At 32.8% G+C, this 20,863-nt stretch overlaps 2 protein-coding genes across 3 annotated transcripts in view; one reads left to right on the top strand and one right to left on the bottom strand.

Moving 5' to 3' along the window:
* Positions 1-2,692: 2,692 nt before the first annotated feature.
* On the top strand, positions 2,693-8,719 carry LOC134693740 (uncharacterized). The gene is made up of 3 exons (XM_063554641.1): positions 2,693-2,991; positions 5,984-6,079; positions 7,665-8,719. The coding sequence occupies exons 1-3, from the start codon at positions 2,781-2,783 to the stop codon at positions 8,459-8,461; spliced, it is 1,104 nt and encodes a 367-aa protein (XP_063410711.1). The 5' UTR covers positions 2,693-2,780; the 3' UTR covers positions 8,462-8,719.
* Positions 8,720-12,023: 3,304 nt separating this feature from the next.
* The window catches only part of LOC134692888 (pre-mRNA 3' end processing protein WDR33-like), a 29,442-nt gene continuing 20,602 nt past the window's right edge, over positions 12,024-20,863 (bottom strand). Inside the window, exons 14-17 of one of the 2 annotated variants that reach the window (XM_063553507.1) lie at positions 19,355-19,543; positions 17,576-17,710; positions 15,822-16,529; positions 12,024-14,516 (exon numbers count right to left, since the gene is read on the bottom strand). In XM_063553507.1, the coding sequence (XP_063409577.1) occupies positions 13,783-14,516; positions 15,822-16,529; positions 17,576-17,710; positions 19,355-19,543 (1,766 nt within the window). In that variant the 3' untranslated portion in view covers positions 12,024-13,782. The remainder of the gene's footprint in view (positions 14,517-15,821; positions 16,530-17,575; positions 17,711-19,354; positions 19,544-20,863) is intronic. The other variant, XM_063553506.1, reaches the window with a different exon arrangement.

The raw sequence follows: 20,863 nt of genomic DNA on the forward strand, positions 1-20,863 counted from the left end.
AGAATGGTCAAAGTTTTCTGCAATCTTGAGGCAAGCACTCTTAATTATTTTAAATAAACTTTCTGGTATTCTTACGGCAAACATTGATGTTTCTGCAAACACTATTTTCTTTTCAGTTCCATAAGGGTAGCTCATAGCTCAATAGACCACAATGAGATTTTCATCACTCGTCGACGTTCATGAATTTTCTTTTAAAACTACTAGGCCAAATTTAAGAAACCTAGCTACAATCGTCATTAAATTAGTTGAAATATGTTTAAACTATCTGACCAAAGAGCAGAAAACAACACAATGCAACTAACTGGTTTTAAGCACATTAATAAAATTTCCCGAGTAAGGGTATAAAACATGTTCCCGATTACGCGATGACGCTGCATTCAAACGTTTGTTGACGTAGTAAATATCTAGGTATGTCAATTTTCCTAAAAGCAGCTAAAGTGCCGGATAAAAATAAATCTATTTGCGATATTTACAAACTGTCTGACAACTTCTATTGCATGAAATATCTGTATTGCTATTTATTTATTTTTTAAACCGGTTCTTGAGTTTGCCTGTTACATTGACATTGAAATATTAATAAAATAAAGAAACTTAGAAAAAAAAAAGTAAAGGGCGTAATGTTTTAAATAAACTGAACAATTAGCGAAAAACTTATAAAAGAGGGACGAAAGATACCAAAGGGACAGTCAAACTCAAAAATCTAAAACAAACTGACAACGCCATGGCTAAAACAGAAAAACAATAGTACACATGACACAACATAGAAAACTAAAAAATTAACAACACGAACCCCACCAAAAACTAGGGGTGATCTCAGGTGCTCCGGAAGGGTAAGCAGATCCTGCTCCACATGTGGCACCCGTCGTGCTGCTTATGTGATTACAAATCCGGTAAATAATCTAATTCGGTTGTTATAACTTTAGCACAAATAGGATACATTGTATCTTTTTAAATATAAGAACATACAAAGCAGACGATCTAGTTGCAAACCACTTCACTCAAAATAACAATTCGATGAAAAGTTTACTTATTACATTGGTTGCAGTAAATTACGGTATTATCCTAGTTAAAAAAAACAACGTCGTTATTTCATTCTCTGACGTCATACAACCATAGGCGTTGTCAAGAAGTCGATAACGTCGGATCAAAACAAATTGTAAATGCGTAGGAACAGATATAGCTCCTTACATTTTCTACATTGATTTCATAACGAAAGTCATTTGCCAATGTAATAAAAAGAATAACTAATCAACGAATTCAAATGTCGAAACATATTCAACTTGTGTCTAACTAATAAAAGAGGGACGAAAGATACCAAAGGGACAGTCAAACTCGTTAATCTAAAACAAACTGACAACGCCATGGCTAAAAATGAAAAAGACAAACAGAAAAACAATAGTACACATGACACAACATAGAAAACTAAAGAATAAACAACACGAACCCCACCAAAAACTAGGGGTGATCTCAGGTGCTCCGGAAGGGTAAGCAGATCCTGCTCCACATGCGGCACCCGTCGTGTTGCTTGTGTGTTAATAATTAACGAATGTGTGAATTAATGTGTTGTTCACTCGTTGAATGTTTTTCTCTATTTGAATTCTTCGATTAGTTATTCTATAAGTATCATAGACAAAATATGTGGCACAGAAATTTATCGAAAACTTAAAAAGCCTTTTGGCTTAAAATTTATGTAGAAACAATAATTGAAAAACAAATATGAAAAAGAGTAAGCACTGCAAATGAACTTCATGTATCTCTTCTTGGTATTGTTGTTTCATTAAGTCATTCAAGGGGGTGGATTGACGTGTTACATTAAAGACAGCAATATTGATACACAATGACTTGAAAATAAGTCAGCAACAATCAAAACAACTATTTTAGATAGAACAGCCAAACCGTCATTTATAATAGATTCTTTATTACAATAATACATCCCTCTGTCAATTACAATGAATTAAAACCGGTCATACTTCTACTTTATAATACAAAATTTCTGCTGTGATAATTCAATTAATTCTATGATTAAAGATGATAATATAATATATTAGACAGTAGTATTGGAACACAGTGCCTGTAAAGTTTTGTGGGCTTTAATGTATAGTTATCAAAGATACCACGACTATTATCTAGTACGCCAGACGCGCGTTTCGTCTACATAAGACTCATTTGTGACGCTCTTTTTAAAATATTTATAACGCTAAACAAGTACAAAGTTAAAGAGCATTGAGAACTCAAAATTCCAAAACGTTGTGCCAAATATGTCTAAGGTAGTCTATGCCTGGGATAAGAAAATCCTTAGTTTCTCAAAAAATTCAAAGTTTTGTAAGCAAGAAATATATAAAAATGACAACATTATTGATTTTAATATTCAATATGTCAGCATATCTTTTTTGTAATTACAAAAAATCAACGTTACTAAAAATCAGTTGCATTCATGCATATTTGCCTACGTCCAAATGCAACAGGCCATATTGGCAATTTACATGTAAAAATAAAATAATATGGTTGCAAAAAGTTTCAGTAAAACGACATGGATAGTTTTATATAAAGGACAGTCATATAGCTTTATGTTTTTTTAAATTCAATTTTTATGGTAAATAAGAACCATATTATAATAAAAGACTAACGTCTTAAGAATTATTGAAGAACGACAACCTATCATAAGAACATGTTACTTTCCTATTCCAGACTTGCAAAGGAGTGTACATGTACCCGCCTTTTTACAACTTAAGGTACCAACAACATGGGATGAAACGAAAATTTTTGACTACCTTCAAGAAATGAGACTGAGCGCAAAATCTGACGTAAATATAAGAATTATGGCAATATCACGTGAGGACCTGAACATGTATACAGAGATAGCAAAAACAGTTCTAAGAAATGTTGATTTACTGAAAAGCGAAATAAACACAATACTGTCTGGAATGCTCTCAGAAGTGGCAATTGATACAAAAGAAGTTGCTGATGTGTTAGTGAATTTGACAGTACCAGGTAGTATATGTATTTGTTGTTCTTTTCGTTTTTCGATTCTGATCATTGTGCAAGGTCTGCGAAGTATCATTTAACTTTTTATTTAAAAAGCAACGATACAAAAATATATTTTTCATAACTATCGGCATTAACTTTACAGAGATTCTTTTCTATATATTGATGTTTGAAATGTTGGGGCTTCTTACAAAACTACAAACTGAGTCAAAGTAAGGACCTAATTTGAACGTAATAAATTATAATCCTGGTACCTTTGATAACTATTGGACCTGAATATGTACAGATCCAATCCATTTTTCCAAAATTTAAAAAAATATATCATATTGATAAAAAGACATGTAAAATAATATTGAATTATTTTTTTCAAGTGTAATTTTAAGTTCTGGAATAAAAAACCCAAATACTTCCGAATATCATGAATATTGAGAGTTTGGATAAAGTAGACAAATCGTCTACAATGAGCAAGCAATCCACAACTAAGCTTTCCTTATTGTTGTGTAAAACACAATGCAAAACAGACACAGGAAACACGACCAGAGGACCAAATTAACACTTTTTAAATGTCAGAAAATGATTACCAATCCTCTAGAAAATAACGCTTCCTTTTGTACAAACGGTTATTATTATCATATTTCTGTTATATTCTTAAAGTTAAACGTAACCCTGAATGGTTAATAACTGATAAACGAAAAACATTTATTTTAAGGTTTATAGTGTAATAAAATGCCCAGACAGTAACAGATTGACATGAAAATGGAATAGAAAAGTATAGGAAATATTTCATAGACGGATTTTTTTCAAATATTCATATACCATTTGCTGATAATCGTCAATACATTCATTGCGATTTTTAATTAATGTTGATTTTATTTATCTGACGTTTTCTTGAGACTTTCAGTATTGACTTTTGTGCTGTGACTCTTTCCCTACAATTGTATTGTCAACACATGTGCTCTATTTTTCAAGTCCACAAATGTATTGAGATTGACATGTTTTCGATAAATGTTCTTGAAAATTTATATGTGACATATTTGTGACGTCACAAAAACAACGCTTCTCTTCTACAAAAAATATAAAAAAAAAAGAAAACTTTACAAGCATGTCATTGTTTTTGTTTTTAATAATTGTGATATCTGTCAACGATTCATAATTTGAAATTTACGCTATAAACAAGGGTAAAACTAGTACTCTTTTTTAACTTTATCGTTCAACTCCCTTCATTTTAAACACTTTTTTTAACTTTGAAACTGAAAGAGTATTTTTTAAGGTAGAAAAGACTTAAAAAACCCTAATGCAAAAGAATAAGAAGAGATATAACCGTGTCACAAATGATATCGGATATGTTCCTTACGTCGTGGCTACAATCCCCTTCCCTTTGGTGAATGTGACTACCGAATTAAGACTATTCATCGGATTTGTTATCACATAAGCAACACGAGGGGTGCCACATATGGAGCAGAATCTGCTTACCCTTCCGGAGCACCTGAGATCATCCCTAGTTTTTGGTAGAGTTCATGTTGCTTATTCTTTAGTTTTCTAAGGTGTATCATGTGTACTATTGTTTGTCTGTATGTTTTTTTACATTTTTAGCCATGGCGTTGTCAGTTATTTTCTATTTATGAGTTTGACTGTCCCTCTGGTATCTTTCTTCCCTTTTTTATACAATTCTAGTAATATCTATAGAATAATAGGTAGATGAGTTTTTGATACTGAGTATATCATGTGGAATATCTAGACGAGCCCGTTAGGGCGAGTTATGACATTCAACATGATATACTTAGTAGTCAGTATCAAAAACTCAACTACCTATTATTCTGTTTATCGGTAATGATGACGTCACGCAATGTTATGACGTCATGCAATGTTATGACGCAATGTATTGCCTAATATTTTCAGTGATACAGCCAGTACGTTGATACTCGAAAATATTAGGCAGTAAGATTAAAGGGAAAATAAACGAATTACCGATAAACGATTTTTCTGATGATAGAAAATTAAAAAAAAAAAAAAAAATCAATCTCGTAAGATAGTGGATGCATATTTGTAAACAACACATCTAGTTTAATTTTATTTCGAACCGTACTAGAATCGCTATGAATATTATTATTCCGTGAGAGAACTCGATCACCATATATGAACTCTTAAAAATTAGATGTTCCGTATTTCGGTCAATTCACTAGTGAGTAGTTTTATATGCATTATCCATAATTTTTCTGTATTGATAAAAGCTTGTTGTACAAAACATTTTCTATGTAGCAATATCAGTATGAAGCTAAAGGCCTATTATATCTTAACGTTTTTTGGTATGGTTAATATCGAAGTGTATTTTTAGGCACTGTGTCACACAGGCGTTGTTCAACATACGCTGAATTGTCAGTCTTTAAATCTTTAAAGACCTATATGTATGTCAACGTCAAAGCCACAGAAAAGTAATAAAAAATCATGCATCTAAAACTTAATTATCAATAAATACACATCTAACATCCAATTGATTTAATGTAAAGACGTCATAATCAGTCAGAGAAAAACATGACCTTGTGCAACGCCGAGATACGGGTATCGAGAGATTGTAGATCAATAAATGTGTGTGTATATAAAACAAAAATATTTAATTTGCTTTTAATTTCTCTTTGTCTATTAGTTTGTCTTAAATAAATGTTTTGTCGAATCAATACCATTAAAGATATATTCTACCCTCTTTTTAAAGGCTGTGTTGTCATATAAGAATTGTGCAATTTCTTCCTCCCTGCTTATTCTCTCTTTGCATTAGAGCAATTTGTTATCAAGTTTGTTGTATTATTATCTTTTCTAAAAGGTCTTCAATTTTTATCTAGAGTGTTTAATTTTGTCTCGACTCTTGTCATGCGATGGCAAAGCTTTTTAAAATAAGATTTTATAGACTAGATCAAGACACATATTTGATATAAAAGTATAGTTTAAGAGTATATGCCTTTTAAACGATGCATTTGGACACTAGTTGTGATAATATTTTAAGATGTGCAAAGTGAGAGGAAAAGTGAAGAAAAAACAGAACAAATAGATCAACTTTCAGCTATTCATGATGAACAGGAACGAACAATTGAATTAAGTGGTAAGTAAAACATATAGAAGGAACTAAAACTGATCTCGTAACAGAAAAGATATGCAATCCTTGTCAAAATAGTCATTAGTTACACACTATCATTCCAGGAGATACGGCTATTAGGAACTTCGGGAATCTTTTTTTTAATAGATACAGTTGGAAATAAAAACTATTTGTATTCAATCAATCCTGTATATTCCATATATAAGAGGGAAAAAAAGGCATTATCGTTGTACCATACAATAAACAAAAGCCAAAACAAAAACAAACATGTACATGGTTGATTGGGTTTCATATTTTCAAACAACCCTTCCCTTACTCGAATAGTTGTATAAGAAAACTGAAAAGGATAAAACGAAAAGGGCAATATCCTAAACTTTCTGATTATTGTCTTCCGGAAAACGATCTTATATATGACTCAAAACTTTAAAAGGTAAAAGACACTGTGAAAACATAAAGACTAACATGGTAAATATAGAGAGGGTTCAATACATATTCGAACTAAACAACCTTTTTCAAATTCATCCAAATTAGTTGCAATCCTATTCGTGTGCGTTAGAACCTCATGACCACCGCAGCTGACATCGGATTATTTGCAACACTGGTATGTTAAATAAACGGACGACAACACGATAGTTTGAGGGATAATTGGGAGATGGAGTGAATAAATAAACTCATCATAGATACCAGGACTAAATTTAGTATATACGCCAGACGCGCGTTTCGTCTACAAAAGAAAGATGTTAAGCTTAGACAAGTCTTTAAATCATAAATTTGTTAATTTTTATACCTTCTTGTTAATTATCTTGAATATTTTACTGCGTTAGAAAAACTACCTCTACAAAAAGGTCAACACAGCCATGCGTATATCAAAATAAGAATATGGTGTTTTGTAAAGCAGATAGTCAAAGTAAAGTTGTGAAACGTAATTTCGTAAAACATTTAGATATACACAGCTAATGAAATTGCCCTAAATCAGCAGTTGTTGATATGGGCGCTCATGTCCGCCTCTGATACATTGTAACGAATTTACGTGTTTGCGTTATATATTGAAATCTCTAACGAATATACTGAATGTTGCATAGTAAAGCACACCATCTAAATATAAGTTAGTCTAGATGAAATTGTCAATTCATCCTTAAAAATACTTACCTAAATCTTTCAAAATATGATAGATAAACAGGTCTAGAAATAGACATACAAATAATACAGTTATACAATGTTATAGCTATATTATAGTCATTTCTGATTAATAAAGGCAATAATAGTATACCGCTGTTCAAAACACATAAATCCATGGACAAAAAACAAAATCGGGGTAATATTTCGATTAACTCTCATTGCTTAACAATAAGAGACAAAAACAATTAAACATTAACGAGCATGAAAATTTGTTACACAATCATTATAACGGAGATGCCATGCACATACTGTTCCCAGTATTATAATGATATTTAAAAATATCTTACGAAATGAAGACTTATTGTTAGGCCAAAAATGTTTTGAACAATTTTAACAATAAAACAAATGTATGATAACTTTTACAGTTAATAGTTCTTTCTTTTTTCAAATAATTATGCACATTATTATTCAGAGGAACTGTCATCTGATAAATATCCTCTTCAATTGAAAACCAGTTTATTGTGTAAAATAAACGTTCCAGTAATAAAAGGTTCCCAAATCATCGACTGTGTCATCATTGGTAAATTATTTGTTTTTGTTGATCTGACTACAAAAAGACTAATTATCCACCAAACAGACGGGAGGCATAAGGAAGACATCACATTGCCGGATGATCCGCGGGGTTTAACTGCTATAAATAACACAGATGTTGCTGTCTTATATAATGAGTCCTATATAGAGATCATAAGTATCGATACAGGACGAGTACAAAATGCGATAAGAACAAGAAGTGACAACAAAGGGATATCGTATCAAAAAGGTCTTCTGTTTATTCATTTTCATGACAAGTTCATTATAGATGGAATAGATCTGAAAGGAGAAATAATCCAATCAACTTCATATCAGACTTCACCAGGTTCCCTTTCACTACAGTACGTGTCAACTGCTACAGACAGGTTGTTCTTTACTGGTGGGTTTATTTTATACTGCTGTGACTGGTTTGGAGCAATCTTATGGAAGTTTACTGATGAAATGATGAAGTTTCCGGAAGGAGTTATTACAGATGAGATGGGTAATGTATACGTGGGCAGTTATGGATACAACAATGTCATAGTCATCTCACCGGATGGTAAACATTATAAAGAACTACTTACCAGGAAGGATGGCATATTAAAACCGAGAGCAATGTATTATGACAAATCAAGCCACTGTTTATTGGTTTGTAATGAAAGAAATGGTCAAGCATTTCTATTTGATGTTTACGAATAATGATGGTTTATCGTTACTTCAACTGTTATGAGTAAACAGTGTTTCAAATCAAATTGAATTAATGAATATTGTGTAATGTTTTGAATATTGTAACATTGCACTTGTCAATAGTTACCCAATACAAGGAAGACTCGTTATCACAAAGAAATGATGAAGATTTTCTATGCGAACAATAAATGACTACGTTTGACATTCTCCGAAATTTCTGTAGAACCAATTTAGTTGTTTACACTCATAGCAAATCAATTATTTAATAAAATTGACCAGTAATCACAAATGGTTAATTTTTGGAATATCTATTTCACAGGTAAAAGCAGGTATATTCCAATTGTAATTACTACAATCGTGTCCTATTTTTCTCGAATGTGACCTACCAATTTGTTTGTACTAGTATATGCAACACGATAGGTGCCACATGAGGAACAGACTCTACCTGCCCTTCAGGAAAAGTTGAGATCATTCCTCAAATTTTAAATGGAGTTTCTGTTGCTCAGTCATTCGTTGTGTTTGGTGTTCATTTGTTTGTCTGTTTGTCGCTTTCTTTTGTAGCCATGGTGGTGTGGGTTAATTTGTATGCCCCATTTGTGGGCATTTTTTGTTGATATTTAAAGCGTTTTTTTCAATGTTGAGATGTTTTACTAATGTTTCAGAAAAGATAGAAGGTTTTGGTACCATTAAAATGTAAAATACCGCTGCAAATATTTGCACTTGTTCTAAGTCATGAATCTGATGTACAGTAGTTGTCGTTTGTTTATGTAGTTCATACGTGTTTCTCGTTTTAACAAATATTATACTGTTGGTTTTCCCGGGTGAATGGTTTTACATTTCTATTTTTGTGGACTTTTTTAGCTTGCTGTTCAATGTGAGCCCAGTCTCCGTGTTGAAGGCCGTACATTGACCTATAACGGTCTACTTTTATGATTTTTTATTTGGATCGAGAGTTGTCTCATTGGCACTCATATCTCATCAATTTAACCAGCATTTTAACGTATCAATGTAAATATAACGGAATTTGATGAGACTGTCATTTAAGTGAGATGGTTAGCGCTATAGAACCAGGTTTAATCCACCATTTTCTGCATTTGAATATGCCTGTAATAAGTCAGGAATATGACAGTTCTTGTCCATTCGTTTTTGATGCGTTTTGTTATTTGATTTTGCCATGTGATTTTGGACTTTCCGAATTGATTTTCCTCTAAGTTTAGTATTTTTGTGATATTACTTTTCACTACGTTTAATCTGTGAAGTGGTTTTGATTTTACGATAAATTAATGAATGAACGATAATGTTATGAATGAACAAGAGCACCTGGCCTATTCCTTAAAGAAACATCAATTAAATATACAAAACCGTATTTAATCAGAGATAATTAAGTAAAACTGTCAATACTAAATCAACAACTGAAATGATTCCATATATTGTTGAAACATCGTACTAATGGAGAACAGACAAGTATAAAAATGCACTTGTTTCCCTCAAACCTCTAGATTTCATTTATAGTCAAACGGTTGTCCCCCTTTATACAAAAACATATGTTGAAACTTCTTAAATGCACTAACGTTTTTCAATTAATTGCATCTGAAAACATGGATAGGTCTTTACGAATGGCAGACCAGGAGCTTGTTTGACAAAATACTATGGCTGGATCTGAGCGGAGTCTCTGATCTGCGTCACAAAGATTGGCATACAAACAATTGCTTCAAAAAAATATATGGCATGCTTTACAACGAAATGATTAACGAGAAACAAATCTGACAGACATGCATCAGCGAGAACTTGAATTACTGACTCCAAAATTAGGACAGACATATACAAATTTGGAGGTGGCTATACAAATTTGTGAGCGCGTAATCCGCCACCTCACTACGAAAGTGGTGTACACTAGTAATTTTGGGGCCCTTTATAGCTTTTTGTTCGGTTTGACCCAATGCTCCGTGTTGAAGGCCGTACATTGACCTATAATGGTTTACTTTTATGAATTGTTATATTGATGGAGAGTTGTGTCATTGGCACTCACGTCACATCTTCCTACATCTAAAACACAATTAATTAACTTTGACCACATAACTATTAAAATGAGTACAAGTTCAGATGACATCTGCCAGTTTGACATGCAAACGTTAAAATTGTACCATACACCAAAGTAAGTAGAACTATACAGTATCTAATATATGAACTTAATCACGAAAACTTAACCTTATTCACTGATCCATAAAATGTGGTCAAGGTCAGACGAAAACTGAATGGCATGAGGATCTTGCAAGGTACGCATATACTTTATATATTTATCATATTACTCACAAGAAAAAAATAACATTATAATAAATAAAATAGCAGCCTAAATAAAGTACAAAGTTGAAGAGCATTGAGGACCAAAAACAGACCAAAAAATAACAAAAACTAATTTAAACAACTGAAGCATGAAAATGAGGTCAAGGTTAGATGACACCGGTCAGATACACATGTATTCCATACACCAAATGCATACCTATTGCATAGTGTAAGAAAAACATACCAAAACTCAATAAAATGTTTCGCTGCACACAGCCTGATAGACCGAACTATGAACAGTTCGGGCAAAGTAGTGAAGCTGGATACTGTCTGAATTTGGAATGACACAAAATAAATGTGGTCAAAGATCTTAAAATTTAGAAATTGGACATTTAATTTACCTAAAATCTGGTCTGATATATATAATCTAACATCATGGTAAAATTCAATCCCAGCCTTCCCTTTGTGGTATGGTATCTTGCAAAACAATATCAGAGAGATCCATGTACTTAAGCACAAGTTATTGGAAACTAGCAAAAAGGCTTGTTTTCAGCCCCCTTATTCCTGAACATTTAAGGCAATTACCCCAAAACTCAACCCCAACCTTCCCTTTGTGAAATGGAACTATGTGGTACAATTTCAAAAAGATCCATACTAACACACGATATTGTCTGCAAAATCAATCCCAACCTTCCTTTTGTGGTTTCAAATCTTGTATAAAATTCTATCTATTTTTACTTAGGTTATTATCCGGAAACCAACTGTTTACAGACGATGCGGACAACGACGTGATACCCATATACGACCACATATACGAGGTCAAGGACATTGGACATATGTTAGACGGAAACTGCATAACATAAGGCGTCTATATACAAAGTTTTCAGGATCCAGGTCGTCTTCCTTTTGAAATATTAAGCTTCTAAGAGGTGAGCTAACGTCACCACAACCGTATCATTATCCCTATGTCTAGCTAACTGCGACAGAAGTTACAGGCTGGACAAAAATCTTTTTGTGTTTTTTTTAAAACTAAGCACTAAGCAATAAAGATTATGTCAAGGGCACTTGACTAGTGTCAGAGTGAACATTATGATCGCAAGAAATTTTCATATTAGATATTAATTATTCATCTGTTCCAGTTTCTGCACACATTTATGACATCTTTGTCCTAGATGACACCAACCAGTTAGCACTCATAAGTATTTTTTCAGTATAGACTGCAGGCTCATGTATGTACATTTGTAGTGAAATCTCAGCTCATCAGCAATAAACAATATTCTAGCAATGACAATTTTATTTACAAATTAGACCTTAAGCATCAAATTGTCATGAAATTATCTATTTATACAAATAACCAGACTGCTTAATATAAATAGTATAAAATTTTAATGCATATCAATGCCTTTCATTGTACATATTTTGACAAATGAAATTTTTCTTCAACATCACCAGTATCATAAAAATTTGACATCTAGAACATTAACATTACAGTACATTTAAGAATTTAGGTACAAACATTTATTCAAGTTTTATAATTGTATGGTATCTCTTGGAATCGATATATATTGTGGAATTTTCTTACTTTGAATGCCACAAAACAGGCAAGGTATAGGAAAGATATATGTATGTTTGCTTATTTGTATGTACCTTGAATATCTTGAATTTCAGTAAAGTCTACTTTTTTATACACTTGTTAATTATAAACAGTTATTCAATGATCGACTGACATCATATTTCAAAAAGTAAGACTTTATAGTGATTTTCTTAAATTGAAGATTTTTCTAGTAAGCAGTATTACAATGTTGAAAAGCAAATCATTTTGATGTGCTTTGTTTCTTATACTCACTCACAGATGCTTACAACTCTTTTTATACAATAATGTCTCGTGTCCAATGAAATGAATGAATGAATTGATGAAGGAAATAATGAATTGATGAATGAATGATTAATGTCAAAATGATTATCTGTGAAAAACGAAAAAATGTAAAATAAATATTGAACATAATGACTTATCGTTTGTACCAGCTGAGCTGAAATTAAATCATTCTAGATCAGAGAGAAGATATTAAATGGACTGAAGTGTTTGGGTGTCGTAACACATTTGATTTATTTTTCAGATTCCATTTCTTTTAAAACCAAATGATCTGTTCTTGCAACAACAGCAATGAAAAGCACTATTAAAGTTATTTGTCAAATGCTCTAGATCTGTTCTTGCAACAACAACAATAAATAGCACTATTTAAGTCATTTGTCTAATCTCTTCTAACATTTTTTAAATATATATTCAGAAATTGCAGCCATGTCTGATGGGAAGTATGGTCATTTAAAACCTTACTATAATTCTTCAAGACAATCTCACCCACACTATTTCCTAAATATTTTTCGCCAATTAATTCCAAACAAGTTTTCTCTGATTTTTTTTGACAGATTTGATCTACCGTAAGCATATTTCTTTTGACATTAACAGCAACTATCATTGTTCCTTGCCAGTTTAACAAGAATAAAGAAGACACCCAATAATGATGCAGGCAAAGTTTTATCCTTAATGGGGCATTTGCATCATAGATTAATGTTTAATATTGCATAACTGATAACAGACTACACCAAGTAATGCCAATACCTCACACTATCTTTCTTAGGAAAGGCAAGTTTTTATAGAACAAATACTTAATTTAAAGAGGACTGTCAAGGCTCATACACTACAGTAGTTCCTATACCTTATAAATAAAGCACAGGATCACCATAAGCTATTCTTAGAATTGAGCTTAATTGGGTTAATTTTGATTTACTTTCTCTATATTTTATTCTTTTTTTTAAACAATAATTCTTTTGAAATTTTTGCAAGAGGTTCCAAAATTTAAAGAATAGTTCAGCCTGTAAGACTCATTTCATAAAGGCAACCTTTGACCTTCAAGTTTTGACTCTGATGATCTCTGAATGAAGATTTAAATCATGTGGAACTCATTTAAAGCAATATAGAGATCATAAACAAGTTCAAACTCTTATTCAGCACTGAGTAGTAAGTCTTGAGACATGTGAACAATAAATGATTATCTTCCTCCTCGCCACCCTCCTCTGCCTCCTCTTCCACCACCCCTACCTCCCCTCCCTCCCCTGTGTCCACCTCGATCATTCCAGTCTCTGTTGTTACCACCAAAATTGTCTCTGTTTCTATTGTCTCCAAAGTTATCTCTTTGATTTCTATTATCACCAAAGTTATCTCGTTGATTGCGGTCATTGAAATTTTCACCTTGATTTCTATCATTGAAATTTTCTCTTTGATTTCGATCACCAAAATTCTCTCTTTGATTCCCATCACCAAAATTGTCTCTTTTTTCACGGAAAGAACCATCTAACCCTCCTCTTGGCCTTGAATCACTGTCATCCAAGCCACCCCTTGGCCTTGAATCACGGTCATCAAAGTCCATCATTTCTTCTTGTCTATTCTGATCTTTATTCATGTTAAATCTATTATCCCTGTCCAGATCAAAATGCTGCTTCCTGTCTTGATCAAAACTTTGATTCCTGTCAGGAAATCTATTGTCCCTATCTTCACGATTTCTTTTTCGCAAGTCACTGTCACCACGGAAATCAGAATCTTGACGAAAATCTGAGTCTTGATTTCTAAAGTCAGTATCGTTAAATCCACCACCTCCTCTATTATTGCCTTGATTTTGATTCGGACCTCTAAAATCTTGGTCCATATCAAAAGGCCTGTTCATATTTGGTCCTCCTTGAACACCCATTCCAGGCGCTGGACCCAGTAATGGCATTCTCTGACCACCTGAAAAATATAAACAGCTTATTAGGAACATAAATCTCCTCAATGCCACAAAAAATAAAAGATGAAGCAAAAATTAACCTATCAAAAATAGTGGCATAGTTTGTGTTGCTGTTGGCAAGTAAAAATTTTGGTGACAAGTAGCAATAGGTGACGTCGAAAATTCTTCTTTATCTTAACATGCTTAAAGATGTTCCCTATACCTATAAGGAAAGATGATTAATCACCCTGTTCATATATATATTTGATTTAAGTTAAAAGCAATTATATCATATGGATTGATTTATTCGTTTTGCAGTATGCTTTAATAGAAATATCGACACAGTTAGATTAATCAATTAATTAATTACACATTTCTATATTAATATTCTTGTAATTGTTATAAAATACATCAAATAACATAATTACAAATCTTATCTAGATTTAAATCCAATTTTTAGAACTTTACATGTGATGTCACTTTTTGTGGGTTTGGAACATTGGTGTGACGCAAAGTTCAAATTCTATTATGCTGTTTTTGTGTACTTACTTAATCATTTTAGGTATTCGTTGTTATTTTGTGGTGATCATGTCAAAATTGCTACTATATTATTTATTTATGTATTTCTTTGTCCTGATTGTTCTTGCATTTATTTATACTGTATTCTTGTCATGTAAAAATTTCATTTAAGCGGTATAGTTAACATTGCCATAAAATGTGAGGTTTGGCTAGCCACAAACCAGGTTCAACCCATCATGTGTCTCTTAAAATGTCCTGTACCAAGAATATGGCAGTTATAACCAAATAGTTCGTTTCTATGTATGTTGCATTTTCATTTTTTTTTTAGGACCTTTGGTATTTCTGATGTTTTTATTGTTTTTCTCTTAAAGTTGATGCGTTTCCCTCGGTTTTGGTTTGCAACCCCGATTTGTTTTCTCTATATTGATTTATGACTTTTGAACAGAGCTATACTGCTATTGCCTGTATTTTGATGGAAAAAAGTGCCACTGTTAAATGTATGAAAAATCTAGAGAATTATTTTCATGTACAAGTAGTTTCTTAGAAAGAGATGACGAAAAATATTCATTGGAAGGACAAACGGACTGACAGATGGACAGGCAGACAAATAGAGGTAAAACAGTATACCATCACTTGTTTATTTGGTTGCTATAAGAAAGCGGGTTTATAATAATTAAAGATCAACAAGGATAAATTTCACATGATAGGGTCCTACTTGAAATTGTGAACACTTCCATATTCATAATCTACTTGTATTTTAATTAGAAGAACCTTCATATACATGTACATGTAACAAATACTATACAAACCTTGTGGTCCAGGACCAGCCATTCTGTTTCCAGGGCTCATCATGCCCTGCGGTCCCATTGGACCTCCCATTCTATTTCCCATGAATCCAGGTCTGTCACCCATCATGCCTTTAGGTCCCATTACTCCAGGACCAGGTCCTGGAATGCCACCAGGTTGATTTCCTAACATTCCTGGCCGATTTTGTCCCATCATATTTTGTTGATTTCCCATCATTCCAGGACCAGGTTTGTCAATTAATCCTTGATTTCCAAGAAGTCCTGGCCTATTACCCATCATGCCTGGTGGTTGATTTCCTATAAGACCTGGTCTGTTCTGTCCCATCATGTTTTGCTGATTGCCCATTACCCCTTGAGGCCCCATCATTCGAGGCTGATTACCCATCATTCCCTGTTGATTACCCATCATTCCTGGTCTATCTCCCATCATTCCTTTAGGTCCCATCATGCCTTGCTGATTACCCATCATTCCTTTCCTATTTCCCATTCTTCCATCTTGCAGTTCCATAATTTCATCATCCCTCATGTCCTCTCCCCTATCCATTCTCTCTTGGAGCTCAATCAAGTTTTCCTCTGCCATTCGTTCATCAAAATCATCCATGTTTTGAGAATCATTTCTGGATCTGTCATGGCGGGAATCTCTTTCATCTCTGTCGCCATCTTGATCATCTCTGTCCCGACCAGGAAATCCTCTCTTATCTCTCTGGAAGTCTGAAAATAAGTAAAACTAAAAACATAAACAATAGTGCATAAGCTTATATATCATACTTTCTTTTCTGACCATGCTTGTTTGAATGTTAAAAGTATCCAGAAAAAGGCATTAATAAGTAAATGTATCACCTAAAACTAACTTAATTTATGAATTGAAAATCCAAGGTAAAAAGTAAACTACATTTTTAGCTGTCTATTACCCCTAATATAGATGACTCATTTTGTAAACAGGGATCCTTAGCCTGTTACCTGGTCGAATACAGTCATTGTATACAGGAAATATTTAGGTATAACACATTAAAAGTGTTAAAAAAAACAACTTAATCAATGATATATGAGAATGAGGTTTAGTGTCAAATAAAATATCTCAGACAAGCATGAACAATCATGTAGTCCACCAAATATAGCTGACCTGTTGTTTATAGTATTGAAGAAACATTAAGTTACTTGATGCCCAAATAGGAACTCTGTCTGCAAGTTAGTTCTTAGCAAACAAAGTGACACCACCAAAATTTAAACTTGATCTATATTTTGCAGTAATTAGCATTGCGTATAAGTTTCATAAAATTTGGATGAAGTTAAAGAATGGAAATGAAAAAAAAATCAGCAATTTTCCATTTGTAAAGAGGCATAACTCTAGAACAGTTACAGTAACACCATCAAAAATCAAAAGTGATTTGTGTATAAGTTTCATAACATTTTGATAAGGCAAACTAAAGTTAAAGAACGAAAACCAACTTCAGGACATACAGAAGGAAGTATGTAGATACAGACAGACGGACAAGGGTAAAACATAATGCCAAGATGGACAGTAAACGGTTATACTTAATGACTATTGCAGGTTTAAAAATCCCAAAAATATATATGTGTTTTCCCTGTAAGGGGTAGGTGTTTAGAAATAAGAAGTTGTGGTGTGAATGCTGAAGTAATTTAAGAGAAAAAGTGATGTTTTGGATATTGGATCAAGTACAAAACTGATTTTGACCCTTGCACTAACTATGGGATCTTTGGACTCAAGTCAAGTTATCAGGTTATTTACTACATACCTTTGTTTCTGCCTTGTCTAAGCTGTTTCCCATGTCTATCACCCTCTTCATCCTTCAAAGTTTCCAGGTTGAAATCCCCAGCTGGTTTAACAGAGGGCAATTCCAATAAACTTGGTAAAGGTGCTTTGGGTTTTTCTGATTGAAAAGAAAAAAAAAAAATCTGCAATGAATGCTACTATATCAATCATATTTCCCAAAAAAAGCTATACAACATGAACAATGACAGCTATTAGTAATATATACCATTTCTGTAAATTTAGAAATTTTGTGTTCATTTATCATTTAAATGTTTTTGAGGAATGAACAAAAATGCAAGTTTCACTATTGAAATTTGGGAAAAGCCATATAAGGTATCAGAATTCAGGTTCTTATTATTGCTATACTCAAGGATGTTCTTTATGTCATAATTATAATTCTGTTCCCTTCACAAAAATGTGACCTATCGAATTACACTTATTACATGGTTGTATTTACCATGTTTACATCAGCAACAAGTCTGGTGTCACGCATTAAGCAGGATCTGCTTACCCCTCTGAGTAACTGAGATCACTACCAGTTTTAAGTGGGGTTCACTTTGCTTGGTCTTTGTTTTTCTATGTTGTTTTGTGTGCTACTGTTTGATTGTTTTTTTTCTTTTTTAGCCATGGTGTAGTCAGTATTTTCAATTTATGAGTTTGAAGGTCTCTCTGGCATCTTTCGCCCCTCTTTTTCAAGGAGTTGCATTAAATACATTTATAAAAACTTCTTAATAATTTCTAAATTTGCAATAACTGAATTAAATGGAAACAGGAGACAAAGAGTAAATAAGCACACAGTGTTACCTTACAAATAATCAACTTGATAACAGATTACAAGTTATATATCATTGTTGATTAGAAAAATGCTAATATTTGAGAAAAATGTGAAGAAAATTTCCTACAATTTCAACAGAGGGAATAACATACTTGTATGGTTTTACATAAATAATTTTTGGGGCCCTTTATAGCTGATGTTCAATGTCAGCCAAGGCTCTGTGCTGAAGGTCATACTTTTAACTAGAATGGTTTACTTTTATAAATTGTGACTTGGAGAGTTGTCTCACCGGCAATCATACCAAATCTTCTTATATCTATGTATGATAAGTGACTAATCTGAATTTGTGTCTTGCATTATATTTTACTGATAAAGCTTGGTTGCCAGGATCAAGAAGCTTACTTGAAATTCGACTGGAATGTATAACAGATGGAGACAGAGGTAGAGCATGGACAAAAATTTAGAATACTGTGGATTCATTTATTTTCGTGGGTACCAATTTTTCGTGGAATGAGGAAAACTCGCATGTTCGTGGATTTTTAATTTCGTGGTTTTAACGAAGTCTGCTTACAAGCATATAGAAATTTTGATATTCGTTGAACATTTAATTTCGTGGTTCACCTGTACCCACGAAATAAACTAAAATTGGTATCCAACGAATAATAATGAATCCACATGTACAGTACAGCCAAACAAAAAAATGTTTAGGGTTTCCTTATTTCAACAGTTAGGGTAGGTAGGCAGGATTTTTATTTTCGTTGTGCTAAATCATCATCTTGTTATACATGCTATATATTCTAGCAAAATGGATGTTTGGAGTGGGGAGGGACTTCAAAAATCCCATTACAACCAACTTCTTGGAGATCTCTTAGATATATATAAAATGGACATTAATATCCAACAACCCATGCCCTATAATTAATCTTCGCTTTTACACTTCCCTGTCCATTCTAATGGAACAGCCCTTAATGTTTTCATTGCCCTTACCATCTACTTTTTCACCAGATATTGCTGGTGGTTGTTTATTACTTCTCCATGCATGAACGAACTCTCTGTCTATGGGACGGGAGTACGGTATCTTTCGTCTCTGATTATGTTCTCTATGACTGTCCTTTAAGAATTGAGCATCTGTTTCCCAGTCTAAACCTGGTATTGATATGTCTTGTTCTGACATATCTATAAATAAAAAACAAAATAACATTTACAATATACATTGCGACTGAATATATATTCTTACCATTCACATTCTTTTTCCCAGGATTTTTTATATATATGTTTCCTTTTGTCATTTTTTTCTTTTGAATATTACCAATTTTTTTTGTCTGTCGTTTTAACCATACCTGTCAACTGACCCGTTTTCTGCGGGTGTGACCCGAGATTTTCACAATTCTGAGGGATCACCCGGGACACCCGCCGGGTCATTGAAATCACCCGGGAATTCCGAAAATGACCCGATTTCACCCGTATTTCTTAGCCTTGAGATTGATTTCATAAGTAATATTCTTTTGAAATACCGGCAAATTCGTAATTCTTCCATGAACAGGAAGTTCATCTAGCTATGTAAACTGTCAAATTAAGTGACCCATTAAGTGCATGGCTTCACTTGACAGCTTTGGTGTCAAACACACTGTTAATTAACACCAATTACCTTAGTTTTAGGTCGTAAATAAATTGCACTATTTGTTTACAAACATATTTCAAATAGAGTTAGAGTTACTTCCCCTTATTTGTCACCATTCAAAATTATTCCTTATATTTACGTTTTATGGGTAAAAAAGATAAAATGATAAAAATATAGAATTCATATACATTTTGAAAAATAACTTTTTATTATTTTAATACCTTTATACAATTTTTAAAAAAAAGTTGAAAATTATTTTTTACATTTATACTGCCTTTAACTGTATTACTATATTTTATCTTACTCTAATTTCCTACAGTGGATCAAGGATTCCATAGCCATTGGTCTCAAACATTTTAAAATTACATTTGAACAACAATTCAAGTATTCCATTCCATAATCACAAAAAGTAAGGAACATAAGACTGTTTTACATAAATTTATATAAATCATTAAAAGTGCAATGGAATAATAATTAATAAAAATAAAATGACTTAACCAAGTGAACATGCATAGATGTTTTGGTATCTTCCATATACATAATAAGAAAATGTACCATAAATACTGAAATTCAGCTCGAAAAAGTTTGTACGCGTTATGACCTGAGATTTGATTCTTCAATGCAGGTCATGACCTGCATTTTCATCCTCACAGGTTGACAGGTATGTTTTAACTCCTTCCAAAAATTTCCACATTTTGTTGTTGTGAAGAATGTTCACCTAAAATTTTAATTAACTTGATCAATTGTAATATTTTGTACCCGCAGTACCATTTAATTGATTTCAAAGGTATTTCTTTTGTAAGAAAAACAGGATTGCTATGAAATCAGTGATTTTTGTCGACAAATTTCTACTGGACTGCCAAACCACCAGCTGA

This window comes from Mytilus trossulus, chromosome 12 (assembly GCF_036588685.1).
Source record: "Mytilus trossulus isolate FHL-02 chromosome 12, PNRI_Mtr1.1.1.hap1, whole genome shotgun sequence".
Lineage (NCBI taxonomy): Eukaryota > Metazoa > Mollusca > Bivalvia > Mytilida > Mytilidae > Mytilus > Mytilus trossulus.

Excerpts from the sequence above, each read along its gene's own strand:
- LOC134693740 (XM_063554641.1), top strand. The coding sequence starts at position 2,781 with ATGAGACTGAGCGCAAAATCTGACGTAAATATAAGAATTATGGCAATA. Across the intron at positions 2,992-5,983 it reads AGTGAATTTGACAGTACCAG|ATGTGCAAAGTGAGAGGAAA; the intron begins GTAGTATATGTA and ends TAATATTTTAAG. Across the intron at positions 6,080-7,664 it reads ACGAACAATTGAATTAAGTG|AGGAACTGTCATCTGATAAA; the intron begins GTAAGTAAAACA and ends ATTATTATTCAG.